General features: G+C 38.3%; 1 protein-coding gene across 4 annotated transcripts in view; it reads left to right on the forward strand.

Annotated features, from left to right (window-relative positions):
* Positions 1-14584, forward strand: part of LOC5576957 (puromycin-sensitive aminopeptidase) — a 45459-nt gene extending 30875 nt beyond the window's left edge. For all 4 annotated transcript variants that reach the window (XM_021842961.1, XM_001663002.2, XM_021842960.1 and 1 more), the window contains 3 exons: positions 2238-3875; positions 4016-4293; positions 13559-14584. In XM_021842961.1, coding sequence (XP_021698653.1) covers positions 2238-3875; positions 4016-4293; positions 13559-14108 — 2466 coding nt within the window. In that variant the 3' untranslated portion in view covers positions 14109-14584. The remainder of the gene's footprint in view (positions 1-2237; positions 3876-4015; positions 4294-13558) is intronic.
* The last annotated feature ends 839 nt before the right edge of the window (positions 14585-15423 follow it).

Raw genomic sequence — 15423 nt, forward strand, 5'->3', positions numbered from 1 at the left:
TTAATGTTTACGATCCCTATGCCTAAAATTGACAAAATCAGAAAATGATTGTGGTGATTTTTCTTCCGAATTTATCACCAGAGTTGCTCGCTGTCACTTTCACGCTTTAAATTTGCTGATTTGTACAGGCCGACTGCGATTCAATTCTGATCAATCTATATCACATCAACATCATGCTGCCACTGATGGGTTAAGTTTAGCCTTAAATTAAACAAATAAAATGGCACTTTATCAGTGCAATATTTTTGACAGTGTTGCAGATGGATTGAAACTATGTGTTGATCACTGAAAAACATCGATAGCATGGATAATTACCACGTGATCACTCATTATGCAATGATTATGATATAAAGTGCAGTGTCGCATCACTGCTGTTGGTTGTCAAATCAAAGTGATATTGATAGCTCGCAAGTGATACTGATAGTTTTGAAGTATCAGCTATTACCTGATATGATTGATATTAAGCAACTCTGTTTATCACTAGTGATATCGACTAGGATGCACTTATCACCACTCTAAGCAGCACCACCTTAGCATTTTTTGATTTTTTTATGTTTATTTTCCTAAATTTGTCTATTCTAAATTTTGCTAAGGTTTGTCACAAATTCTAAACCTGAATCTTTCGGGCAAAATATTGGACACTCTGCATTTGATTTGTCTAACTGAAGTTTATAAAAAAATATTATAAAAGCTCAAATTCGTAATTTTGTGAAGTAGATGTCCAGAAAATTTTTAAAAAATAATGTAAAATCCCCTTTTTGGTCCCCATATTTGAATAATCATCCCTAAACTGACTTACCTATCAAGGTTCAAATTCGTGAACACGACTGAACCCAATTATATTTATCATTTGCACTGCCCACAGTTTTCCTGCTTTCTCATGTCGTTTGCTGTTTACCATCAATTGGTAGGTTGGTTGGAATGTTTTGCCATGCTCAGCGAAATTTTTGTTATGACTGACCTAGTGGGTAATTTTGCTCAACGCTCACTCCACCATTCGCGGTGCCTCCCGTGCCCGTCGTACCTAAGGGTATAATGGATTGAACTGCGACTCCGTTCGTATTTCGTCGTTCATTGACCATAGCTGCGAGCGGTGACCGAGCTTTGCACAAATAAATGGGCTACGAGATTATTTACAGTGAATGAACGATTTTCGTTGAGAGTAGATTTGGTAAAGTGAAAAACAAACTGTATTCGGGCACAGGCAGTATTGTTAGGATTTCTTGTTAGTTTTTTTTAGAGCTCCTAGAGTTTAACGTGAATGGAATTATTACATAAAATATATTATTACGTAAATGGCTTGAGCTTTTTGAAAATTGTATTGCTATCGTCAGAATGCAGTTTTTATAGATATTCGATGAACATCATCTAAATTGAGACTTGAATAGCATGGAGAACAGTTCTGCGAAGTGATTTATCTAAAACATTTCTCTCGAACAAGGCTCAAACATGTTTGATTGAGTATGGAAACTTTATACAGTTCAGCTACTATTTAAGGTTATCTTAGAACTTCTTGGGATCTACATCTCCTTAAGATTTACTGCCACTATCGCTTTTTAATTTGTATATGTTTCATCAAAATTTGAATTTAAATGCTTCCTTATGTTATCCATGAATTCCTTGGAGAATAGATTTTGGAATCCATCTCGATTGTTTATGCGCATGATTTTTACTCAAATTATGTTTTAGTTTTTAGGGGCCTTCCTTAGCCGAGTGCATAGAGTCCACGGCTACAAAGCAAAGCCATGCTGAAGGTGTCTGGGTTCGATTCCTGGTCGGTCCAGGATCTTTTCGTGATGAACATTTCCTTGACTTCCCTGGGCAAAGAGTATCATCGCACCTGCCACACGATATACGAATCCGAAAATGGCAATTTGGGCAAAGGAAGCTCTCATTTACTAATTGTGAAAGTACTCATTGAGCACTAAGCTGAGAAGCAGGCTCTGTCCCAGTGAGGACGCAATGCCAAGAAGAAAAAGAACTTAAGCTGAAATCACTAAAAATTAAATATTCAATTTTTATCCCTGTGTTTTTTAGTTTTGAAATTCATTTTTATTCTTTGTAGGTGCGAACCATATGCACTCAGACTACAAACGTATTAACGAGCCAATTATATGGAACTCCTCTGAATTGTTTTAAAACTTGATCAATCACATTCACTTAAATAAAACCTTGAAAACATTACGTATCTACTTTTTTGTTTTCTCAATTTTCATACTTTCCTTCAAACCTTACAGATCAATACCCCGACAGATCGCATCACACTGAATGCACTTGACTTGGTGATTCCCAAAGCATCCCTCACTTACGGTCCGGATAGTACGGTGCTAACGGCAACGGAAACCAAATTCTGCGCTGACCAAGAAACAGTATGCTTCGTTTTCCCATCGGAAATCCCAGCCGGTTCGGCACAACTGGATCTGGAGTTCACCGGCGAGCTGAACGACAAAATGAAAGGCTTCTACCGAAGCAAGTATTTTACCCCCTCGGGTGAGGAACGGTTCGCCGGCGTCACACAATTCGAAGCCACGGATGCGAGACGATGTTTCCCGTGCTGGGATGAACCTGCTATAAAGGCAACATTTGACATCACTTTAACAGTGCCAAAGGACCGCGTGGCTCTGTCCAACATGCCCGTGGTCAGTGAAAGCGAATCAGACGGTCTTAAAACGCTCAAGTATGGAAGGTCGCCAGTCATGTCCACCTATCTGGTAGCAGTGGTGGTCGGAGAGTTTGACTACGTTGAAGGAAAATCGAAAGATGGTGTACTGGTACGAGTGTTCACTCCCGTGGGAAAGAATGAGCAAGGAAAGTTTGCTCTTGATGTGGCAATCGAAGTGCTGCATTACTACAATTCGTACTTCTCGATTGCCTATCCTCTACCAAAGATGGACTTGGTGGCGATATCCGATTTCTCAGCTGGTGCTATGGAAAACTGGGGTCTTATCACATATCGAGAGACTTTCGTATTGGTCGATTCGGAGAATACATCACTGATCCGGAAGCAATCGATTGCATTGACTGTTGCCCATGAAATTGCTCATCAGTGGTTTGGCAATCTTGTGACCATGGAATGGTGGACCCATTTGTGGTTGAATGAGGGTTATGCATCGTTTGCGGAATTCCTTTGCGTTAACAAGCTTTTCCCGAACTATTCCATCTGGAATCAGTTCATCACCGATATGTATACTCGTGCCTTAGAGCTAGACTGTCTCAAAAACTCCCATCCGATCGAAGTGCCCGTTGGCCATCCGGCGGAAATTGACGAGATTTTTGATGAAATCAGCTACAACAAGGGTGCAAGTGTGATTCGCATGCTTTATCACTATCTCGGTGACGATGATTTCCGAAAAGGAATGAACCTATATCTGACTCGTCACAAGTATAAGAACACGTTCACCGAAGATTTGTGGACTGCTTTCGAGGAGGCAAGTAACAAGCCAGTCGGTAGCATCATGTCCACTTGGATTAAGCAGATGGGTTTCCCGGTAGTGAAGATCTTGTCGTCCGAGCAGAAAGGAAGCACACGAGTGCTGAAACTGGAACAGGAGAAGTTCTGTGCCGATGGGTGCCGGGCAGAACAGAAATGCCACTGGATGATTCCGATCATAATTTCCACCCCGAATTCTTCGCATGCACACACTTTCATCATGGACAAAGAAACGGTGGAAGTCGAGGTGGAAAATGTGGACCCGGCGCACTGGGTCAAGCTGAATCCGGCATCTATCGGGTACTATCGCACGCAGTACACGGCAGATATGTTGGACAAGTTCCTTCCGGAAATCAGCAGCAACAGTATGCAGCCCTTGGATCGGCTTGGATTGTTGGACGATCTGTTTGCATTGGTCCAGGCCGGAAGGAGTTCAACGGTTGATGTAAGTATGGGAAAAGGGAGAGCGGGCCATTTGGTATAATCTCGAGTATTTTGATATTATGCCAAATGTCTGTTTACAATCTACCTTCCTTATATTTTATGTAAGTAAGGAGGTTAATAAATTAGGCTAACTTATTTTAGGCCTTGAAAGTGATGGACGCATGCTACAATGAGCACGACTACACCGTGTGGTCATCAATCTCCAATTTCTTGACTAAATTGCAACTGTTGTTGGCCAACTCGCCGGCTGAAGAAAACTTCAACCAATACGGAACTCGGTTATACCGAACCGTGGCCGACAAGCTGGGCTGGACGGTGAAACCTGACGAGAACCACTTGGATACACTTCTGCGACCGCTAGTTCTCAGTCGACTGGTATCGTTCCGTTGTCCTCAAACCGTTGCCGAAGCGAAAGCCAGGTAAGAATCGAATCGTTAGTATGATGCGGCTTGTTTTTCGAAAGGACCAGTCGGCAAGCCGGTCGAGAAGGCAATCGATTTAGTGAATACAGAACGAATGCTAGTAGGTTTATAGCTTGGGGCGAATAATGCTTTGGGATCCTTGATCGAAAGATTATCTAGCAGCTCATGTAAAATATTGAATTATTTATAAACGAACGGAATTATCTCAACCATTACCGATTTTCAAACTGGTATATAAAGCTCTCCAAACTAAAAGCTAAATCAAGTTTTCGTGATCTATAATTGTGTGTGTTGAACTGTAAAACCTAGGTTTCTATTTTTTCTTACTGTTATCATTTTGTTCAACAGCTGTTAGTCGATATGGATAACGATATCGTTTGTATGCAAGAGGGAGGAATCAGATACTAATCAAATCATTTCGTGCATGTATTGCTTCTCTTCCGCTCACTTGCGATGCAGGAATATAATCGGCAGTGCCATTGCTAGGGCGAAAGCGACCATGTATTTCTGCATCTCAAATTGCTCTGAGATTTACAAGAGAATCGAAGATTTGCAAAATAGCAGATCTTCAATGACGAATATGCTTGCTTCGGAATTGAAAAAAAACTGTTGCCAGTGTTGTGGCAGACCAAATGAATAATATAAGATCAGAAGTTCGTTCAGTTACAGCAGATTTCAATTGGAAAATAAAAACCTTAAACAGCAAATTTTGGAACTATCAAAATCTCATGATGATTTGACTAATTTTGTGCATCAACTTGCGGCCAATTTAGATAAGTCGGATCGTAGGTTGGTTTCAAAGTCTCAGGTTTCAAACAATGCAGTGTTGCTAGGGCTACCAAATCTGGAGAATGAAAACATTTTGCAGTTGGTCGATAAAACAATTGCGCGTATGAACCAATGGACCAATGCACAGGTTCACTAATTTGACGTTTGAGCGGTGCCATGTTATTTATGTGACCATTAGCGTGGGACGAAATTTAGATTCTCGCTCCAGTCCACTTTTTGGATTGCATATGGGTCCCATAACAACTGTGCAAAATTTCAGCTCGATCGGTGAAACTATATTTTAGCGCCAGCCGTTCATAGTTTGTACGGGATTTACTACGGGAAAACTTACTTTGGCAAAGAAAAATCGCCAGAGGTCGCCCATTGACCCCTATAAAAATTCTGAACGCAGACCTCGATAGATAATTTTACCCTGAAGAATATTGCCGAAGACCGCGAAACAATCCGACACTTGTGAAGGAAGTTATTCAATGGAAACCTATTGGCAAGGCGACGTTGATTAACACGTAAAGGAATAACAATAATAACAAAATTGGGCAAAATTTCCGAATAGTCTATGCTTAATAACTTTTTTCACAAGCATCGGATTGCTTTGCGATTTCGACAATGTTGTTCATCGTAAAAATACCAATCTGCGTTCAGAATTTCTATAGAGGACAATGGGCGACTTCTGGCGATTTTTCTTTGCAAAAGTAAGTTTTCCCATAGTAAATCCCATACAAACTTTGAACGGCTGGTGCTAAAATATAGTTTCACCGATCGAGCTGAAATTTTGCACAGTTGTTATGGGACCCAAATGGAGTCCAAAAAGTGGATTGGAGCAAGAATCTAAATTTTTCATATAACCGTGTCCCAGGCTAGTGACCATGCCAACGAGTGAATTCGGCACCGCTCAAACGTCAAATTAGTGGACACGTGCATAGGTCCATTGGTCCATGCACGAGCTCACGAATTAGACTTTTGAGCGGTGCCGAATTCACTAGTTTCTCCATGGTCACATAAATAACACGGCACCGCTGAAATGTCATAAAATGAGTTTTGCATTGGTCCATTGGGGCAAATTTGCCACCAGATTCCATCGTGTCTGCAACAAGAAGACTCTACCCAAGTAACCATGGAGCATTATATCATTGCATATATAATGCAGCTGCATTGCCGTAAGCCTACCATTAAAGTAGTTTAAAAGTGGAAAAGGGCCCTTTTACAGTTGCACTAATGCAAAAACGATGATAAAGTAATGAAGCAATTTATAAAGTAACATTAGTGCAGCAGTGCAATTTATAAAGTGATATTAGTGCATTGATACATTTCTAATGTAGCGTTAATGCTTTATTGCTTGACAACTCTTGAAATATGTCGAATAAAAGCAATGTTACATAAATGGTGTTGATATGCAGTAGAATACGTGCAATGTTATAATGCTTGTGGTTACTTGGGTATATTAGCAATAAACCAAATGTACCTTTTCTCATCCTAGTTGCATTTAGGAACTCAAATTCGAAGGAAATTGTAATGAGCCGTAAAAAAGAAGTAGGGAAAATTTTGTCAACTAACATTGATCAGTCAGGCTATGCTAATTACAAGAAGAATTGCTACTGGTAGGTTAGAATCTTTAGGACAATTAAGTACGAACTACTATTCGCTTAAATAAATTTATCATTTAGTAGCCAGCTAGCGATATCGGGTTGAAGATTTAAGGAGACAATTAATTTGTTGCTGTAGAACACTAATATGTAAAATATTTGTAATATTATATGAACATTATGAGTTGATGTTCTCCTACCGTTCTAGCTTGAAGCTCTAAATAAATTTCTGCTGTCAAGAAGAGTGTTTGCCTATATAGTTCTACGAGAACAGATACTCTGCATCTATGAAGTTAGCACCATCGCCGAAAAGGAAGAGGAATGAACAAAATTATTTCATTTTTATTTTTAAATTTTTAAATCTCGCTTGATCTATGCCTAAAAGCCATTAGTAACCGCGTGTGTAGCTCGGTGTTTCTGAGGAAATGAATGAATAAGCATCCAAACCAACACCACTTGCAGGTAGAGAATGATCGTTTCTTTACCAGTTTAGTTGTTAAATTACGTGTAAATCCATTCAAATGTTCAAAAAACAACGAGCTTCACACATGATTACCAATGGTTTTTAGGGCGCGATCAGAAATTATGCGAGAAATGTTACAGTTAATTTATCAAATCACAATGTTGTTCTAAAACATAAATATCTGTTTGTCACAAGACCAGCGAGCGCAAATATTTTGGACCATGTTTTGTGTAAACTGGCTGATGGTAATCGATTAAGTAACCACACAATTTGTGCCGATTTACGTACTCCATACTCCAATTTTGTCGGAATTTGAAACACATATGCATATGAAAAAGTTACAGTTGTCGAGAAAAATAATTAATCATGATCAGCTGAGAATGAAATATAAAAGCTACATTGATAGCGTTCGACCAATTGAGGATGTTAACATTTGATTGCAAAATATCATTTCGAAATACAACTCAAATACAACAGATGATTGCACAAAAATAGTTACCAAAAATGATAATTTCAATGGTACACAATGCCCTTGGATGACGTTTGATGCATGGGCACTAATTAAAAAGAAAAATAATTATTTGAAAAGGTCTAGATGAGATCCTTATATAATATATTTCTTCTTTCTGGTGTTACGTCCCAACTGGGACAAAGCCTGCTTCTCAGCTTCTTATGAGCACTTCCACAGTTATTAACTGAGAGTTTTCTATGCCATTTGGCCATTTATACATGTGTACATCGTGTGGCAGGTACGAAAATACTCTATGCCCTGGGATGTCGAGAAAATTTCCAACCCGAAAAGATCCTCGACCGGTGGGATTCGAACCCACGACCCTCAGCTTGGTCTTGCTGAATAGCTGCGCGTTTACCGCTACGGCTATCTGGGCCCCCTAAATATACGTTTAACAGAATTTCTGAAACATGTTTCAAAAAAGTTGGATTCAGCTAAAAAGCAATCTAAAATAAATTATTTTGAAAGTTTACTTAACATTACGTCACACTCAAAGTTATGGAAAAGCGTTAACACATTGCTTGGTAAATTTCAAAATAAATCTCAGTTATCACTGGAAATTAACAATTGTCACATATCTGATAATAAAACTATTTGCGAAGCATTCAACGATCATTTTTCTACAATTGGCTCTAAATTAGCAGCGGGTATAACTCCATTCAATGCGAACCCGTTGCGTCATTTCAGTCCAGTTTCAAGCTCACCCTCAGTAAATGAATTTATTTTGCTGATAAATGATTTAAAAGTTAATAAAAAGCCCTGGTGCTGATAATCTTCCAGCAAAGATTATAAAAGATAATGTTGCATCCTTTTCCAGACTTCTGTCAGACTCCTTCAATACAATGATTCAAACAGGAATATACCCAGATTGCCTCAAACTTGCCAAAGTAAACCCAATATTTAAAGCAGGAGATCCTTCTAAACCAGACAATTATCGGCCCGTATATCAACTCTTTCAATTTTGAATACAATTTTTGAAAAATTGTTAATTAATCGCATGGTACGTTTCCTAGATCAACACAATGTGCTTTACAGCATGCTGTACGGGTTTCGTGCGTAGTACTGCTGTTGCTATAACTGAAGTTGTGGACAAAATAATAGAGGAAACAGAATCAAAGATATATGTGGGCGCATTGTTTTTAGACCTTAAGAAGGCCTTCGACACTCTTAACCACAGCATTCTACTGCGTAAATTAGATCATTACGGAATAAGAGGTGTAGCGAATGATGTAAAACGTAGCTTTTTGGAAAACAGAAGTCAACTAGTTTCATATAACGGAGAGATAAGTTCGAAACGAGAAATTTGTGTTGGTGTTCCTCAAGGGAGCAATATAGGCCCTTTACTTATTTTAATTTATATTAATGATATTAGTAAACTTGATCTTACCGGTGTCCCGCGATTATTTGCTGATGATACGGCTATATTTATTCGAATGTTGATCCGAATTTAATTGTTGCAAATATGCACGAGGACCTAAGCATACTTCAGTCCTATTTTTGTGATAATCTCCTATCACTCAATTTGCTAAAAATAAATACATGATTTTTCGTTCCCCGAGGAAAAACATCGAAATCTTCCAGATTGAGTAATAGGTACTGATGTAATAGAAAGAGTTGACACATTTAAATAGTTAGGAATTTATCTACACAGTACTTTATCTTGGGAACATCATATCAACAAAACAGCGGGAAAGGTTTCATCAATGTGTGGATTCTTTAAACGAATTAGCCAGTTTCTCCCTTGAAAAGTTCTGCTCATGTTTTACTTTGCTCACATTCATTCCCACTTAAATTATTTAATTGTAGCTTGGGGTAGAACTTGCAAATCAAAGTTTAAAAAATGCAAACATTACAAAATAGATGCTTTAAAATAATTTTTCATCTTCCTTTTCGGTTTTCATCACTTCAGCTGTATACTCATTTCCCACACGTATCCCATTACGTAAAATATCTTTGGTTTTCAACGATTAATTGTGCTTTTTTAAAAGGATACTCCATCCACTAGAAGCACCTTTTTGTTTATCTTTGTAATTTTAATCTCTCATTTAATTATCGTTAATTTTTATTATTCTCAGCAATTATTACTAAATTAAGGTGAAGATGAATCGAAGCCAAACTTCAAATTTTCAAGAGCACGGATCTGGAGAACCGAACACCCATTTGAGCTGAAAACTTAATCGATTGGTCACCACCAGCTAGTGATCAATCGATTAAGTTTTCAGCCTGAACGGATGTTCGGTTCTCCAGATTCGTGCTCTTGAAAATTTGAGGTTTGGCTTCGATTCATTTTCACCTTAATGTGTTCAATTTGATTATTGTGTTGCCATTGCTGAGAATTGATTGTCAAGTGGGGCTCAATCTTGAACCTTTAGTGTGGGGGAGAGTGGAGGGTTACTCAAAAAAAAAGTTCTCAAAACCAAAAGTTTGTAGGTTCTATTGCATTCAAATTACATAAAAAGCGTAACCTCAAAAGTAGCGGTAAACGCGCAACTATTCAGCAAGACCAAACAGAGGGTCTTGGGTTCGAATCATCTCTTTGGGTTGGAAATTTTATCGACTTATCAGAGCATAGAGCAATTTTGTGGGTTTTCGGTTCACGTGGTGCGAGTGCGAAAAAGAATCGCGTTTCTCAGTTAGTATGTATGCTTCAAGCTGAAAGTGGATTGTGACTGCTTAATCAAGGATGAATGGGTAAGCTCGTTTCATGCTTTTTCTTTTTTTTCAAATCTGTAAAAAAAAATGTTACCGCACATTTAATCGTTACAACGGTGGGACATAAATATGATTTTTCAACAAACTATGAATGGTCCGTCACTGTGAGTGTCGGTATAAACTCTTATTCATGGTTTTTATTTATGTTTTAATATTATTTTTTTTTTTTTTTTGCATAAAAGCCTTTTCCTTCTACCTTTATTTATATAATTGAATAAAAAAAAACTTTGAATGGCTCAACACTTTAGTCGACTCTCCATATCTCGATGTTCTGCATATCGATATCTCTCCCTATGTCGATGATTTTTTCGGTCCCTTTATTCTGCATACATTTCCACTCTCCATATCTCGATATCTCCGTATCTCGATGTGATTTTCATTCCCAATTTTCTCTCCGTATGCCAATATGCCCATTATCAAAGGTTACTAGACTAGATTTTAGGGATGCAAAGCAATTTGCGAAAACGAAATGACGTCTGTTTGTTTTTAGTTTTCCTAGTAACGGAGTGATTTTCAATCTAGTATTCATAAAAAATTTGTTCTATGTTTCGATCTCTCCCTATCTCGATGGTCCCTTCGATATCGAGATGTGGAGAGTCAACTGTATAAGTGTAGACTTGCAAAACGTTTACTTTATTCAAAAAACTTTGAATGGTTCGCCACTGTAAGTGTCGGCATAAGAGTATTATGTGATGGTCCAACCAATACAGTTTTTTTCTTTTTATATGAGTAAAATATTGTAACACATGCTTTCGTGCTAAAAGCTGTAGGAATGCTGCGTTTAATTATTCATTCAACTTTCTTTGAATGGTTCGTCACTTAAAGTAACGACATTATTTTCTCCTATTTGTTTTTTTTTATATCAATTGAAAATATTATATTCCTATGCATGTTTATATCTCACAAATAATCGTTTATCATGGTCTAATTGCTTATCAAAGTGAATCGTGTGACCCAACGATCCTTTCCATTAACAAACATCCCTCCCGGTAACCTTTGCGGAGATGCAGAGGAAAACACGGTCTCCAAATAGCAAAGGTTACAAACTAACATTCCTTCCCACAATCCTACCTGACTGCAAGGACATGGCCGGCGCCGTTATTGACCATATATAAATATACACTGAAGAAGATTATGGCCAAATCCAGCCGAACTTCTAGTTGATTCTTTGTGCATCTTCACTGATTTCGGTCAATCACGGAATAGCAACCATTGATATGTGTAGTCAGTCTAAGCTAAGCTAGGCTAAAGCAAAGCTTCTCAGAGCATAGAGCAATGTTGTACCCACCCCACGATATGCGCATGCAAAAGTGGTCAAATGGCGAAGAAAGCTCTCAGTTAATAACTGTTGAAGTGCTCATAAGCATAGCATAGCATAGCATAGACTGACTGTACATGTCAATGGTTGCTACTCCGTGATTGATCGGAACTGGTAAGAATTGCACTACGATCCAAATGAATAAGGGATGGGAGTTTCCGCTTACTCTCGAAGTGCAATTTTAGCAGATCTAATATTATTGATCAATAACGGCGCCGGCCAAGTCCTTACAGTCAGTTGGGATGGGGAAGGAATGTTAGGGTGTAATGATTGTTGCTTCTAGAGACCGAGAATACCTCTGCATCTCCACAATCACCACGGGAAGGGTGTTTATTAGTGAGGGAGGAAAAGATCTGGGAGTCACCTCTGGTCGGTGATGCGATCCATGGACAAGGGGGAAATATACGACTTATATTTAAAGCTAGTTTTGTATTTTTGTCTCGAGAAGTTTTTGGAAAAATACGTCAACATCTATAATGTCGAACAATTCAAAAGACGTTTTTATTAATGACGAAAACTGAAAATTACATGTATATATTTTAACTTATATGAAACAGGAATAATGCCGACACTTGTAGTGACGAACCATACATAGTTTGTTTGAAAATTACATATGAGTATTACTGTGCATTTTGTCTCGATATGGTAGAAGTTTTAGAAAATACGTCAACATTCACAATGTCGAACAATTCAAAAGATTTTTTTAATAAATAATTTTTAATAATGTCAAAAAGAGAAAAATATATGTATATTCATATTGTATAAGAAAAAAGCATAATGCCGACACATATAGTGACGAACCAAACAAAGTTTGTTTTAATATTACATAAAAGTTACGCTTTCAAGAAAATATGTGTTATCATAAGCATGAAACGAACTCACCAGTTGGTAATCCATTCTCGACTGAACACAAAACTGACACTGACAGCAAAACTTCTTGGCGTCCCGAAAATAAGCCGTCTTGCTTGGGCCTTCCCAATACGTACCCAGCAAGACGCTCCAGAACAGGTGAAAAAAAATATCCGGCGACGAAAACACGCGCGAATCCGTCAGCAAAATCAATCGGACGACGCAAAACCGAACTGTCCTGCTTGGGCTTCACGAAGCACTACCCAGCAAGACGCTCCAAAACAGGGGGAAAAAATTCTCCGGCAACAAAAACGCGCGAATCCGTCACCAAAATCAATCGGACGACGCAAAACCGAACTGTCCTGCTTGGGCTTCACGAAGCACTACCCAGCAAGACGCTCCAAAACAGGGGGAAAAAAAATTCTCCGGCAACAAAAACGCGCGAATCCGTCACCAAAATCAATCGGACGACGCAAAACCGAACTGTCCTGCTTGGGCTTCACGAAGCACTACCCAGCAAGACGCTCCAAAACAGGGGAAAAAAAATTCTCCGGCAACGAAAACGCGCGAATCCGTCTCAGTTAATAACTGTTGAAGTGCTCATAAGAACACTAAGTTGAGACTAAGCTGGCTCAGTTGAGACGTAAGGCCAGTAAGAAAAATGGTCGAACAAAGTTCTTTTTTAGCGTGAGGTGAAGAAAAATGAATAAAACTACTTTGGACCAATACTACTTATAGTCTTAGAAAAATTGATGTTCTACAATTTTGTCATAATGTTAACATGGAGTGCTAAAATATTCAAAATTGGTTGAATTTCATTGAACAACATATTATAACTTTTGAAAAACGCTCAAGTCGATTGCACAACCTCTAAATCTAAATATTTTTTCTTCAAACTTTGAGGTTTTGTCTTTTTATATGATTTGAATGCAGCAGAGCTCACGAACTTTTGGTTTTGAGTACATTCGAAAAATAAACCGCACTCTAATCGTTAGCAACTAATTCTAAAGATACTAAATTTTATTTTTGTTTTCTAGATTTGCGGACCACGCTTCAGGAAAGTGTATTCTACCGGCAGATTTGCGCAGCACGTGTTACAAAGCAGTCCTGCAGAACGGCGATTTGACCACCTTTAACGAAATGCTTCGTCTATACCGGGCAACCGATTTGCATGAAGAAAAAGACCGCATTTCGCGAGCCCTTGGTTCTATCAGTGACGTGCAAATTCTGCGCAAAGTAATCGAATTCGCCATGTCCAACGAGGTCCGCGCCCAAGATTCGGTGTTCGTAATAGTATCGGTGGCAATAAATCCCAAGGGACGGGACATGACGTGGGACTATTTCAAGGAAAACTGGAAGATTCTGTTGGATCGCTACGAAGGAGGATTCCTTCTGTCTCGTCTGATCAAATACCTGACGGAGAACTTCTCCACCGAAGAACGAGCTCTTGAGGTTCAACAGTTTTTCAAGGATCACGAGTTCCCCGGCACGGAACGTACCGTATCGCAGTCCATCGAGACCATCCGATTGAACGTGGCTTGGCTCAAACGCGATTTGGAAGGAATCAATGCTTATCTGAAGCAGTAGATGCATTTTAGTAACACATACCAAGCATTTCCCAAAAGACTTGTAACCTGTTCATCACACTTTAGTCGTTATTGCGTTGCATGTTAGAGTTGAAATTTAGTTGCATGCTTTTTATCTTTCATTCAGTAGAAACCTTCAATTCCTGTTATTCCGTGCGATAAATGCCAAAGTTTGGCTGAACAGCAGTGCCAGTATAATATATAATACAGCATAATAAAACCTATATATAACATCAAGCAATGTTATGGTATCAAATGTTATATTTTTGTCCATAATTTAAGTTGTTTTTATGCTAAAATAGGCAATAATCTTATACACATAGATTCTTCTGTTCAATAGTTCTATCCGTAGTAAGTTGCATTGCTGAGGGGCATTTTTTGCTCTTTTTAAGGATTCTATATTTTGCCATTAGTAGACAGTGTTGAGAAGCATTGAACGATTATAAATTGGAATAAAGAACGAAAGGTAATTTCTGAGTTTTATTTTTTTATTATAAACAAACAGCCGAAAATTTATAGTATTGTATGTAAATTGTGGTGAAGAATGCAGAAGCTTTTGCCTTCATAAGGGTGCTTTATATTTTCTACAGGTCTGGGTCATTTGACATTAAGCCATTTTGCATAAGGTCATTTGGCTGAAAGGGCATTTGGCATAACGGTCATTTGGCCATTTGGCATAACACTATTTCATCAAGAACAGTCATCTTTTGAAAGTAGGGCTATAATTCTGATTATGACAAAAAACCGTTATGCCAAATTCGAGTAAACGACAATGAAAACGATTAAATGATCCTACCACAGACAAACAAACGATAGCTAGAACAATTCTCGCGAAACATTACTAAAGGACCTATGTACAAATGAGAGGCTCTCTTTGTTTACTTTTTCTTTAATCAATAACTGAGTCATATTAACCTCTTCTGTTGCGTTTTTTGTAATTATTATCAATTTAAAACATAGTCACGTGAACATTAACGCTCAATGCTAAAAATACTTCATTTGGCCAACCGCGAACTAAGTGGCGGTAGTGAGCAAACGTCAAGCTCGTCGGCCAACTATCAAATATCATTGGGTGCTATTTTGCTATGTGATGAAAATAATTAGAGTGTTAGGTCTGTCTGTGATCATACATTAGGAACATGCGCTTTGACGAGAATTTTCTCAAATAGTGACCCATCTTGCCTTGGATTTTTGGCCCATCAGGTGAATTTTTAAGTTATAACATACAATCTTCAGGGAAGTTTTCATAACTTTTTTATGTTCTAATCAATTTTAAAACTTTTAGCGAGTAGTGTTTGATCCTTCGACCTTGATGC

The sequence above is a fragment of the Aedes aegypti genome, chromosome 2 (assembly GCF_002204515.2).
Source record: "Aedes aegypti strain LVP_AGWG chromosome 2, AaegL5.0 Primary Assembly, whole genome shotgun sequence".
NCBI classification, from domain to species: domain Eukaryota; kingdom Metazoa; phylum Arthropoda; class Insecta; order Diptera; family Culicidae; genus Aedes; species Aedes aegypti.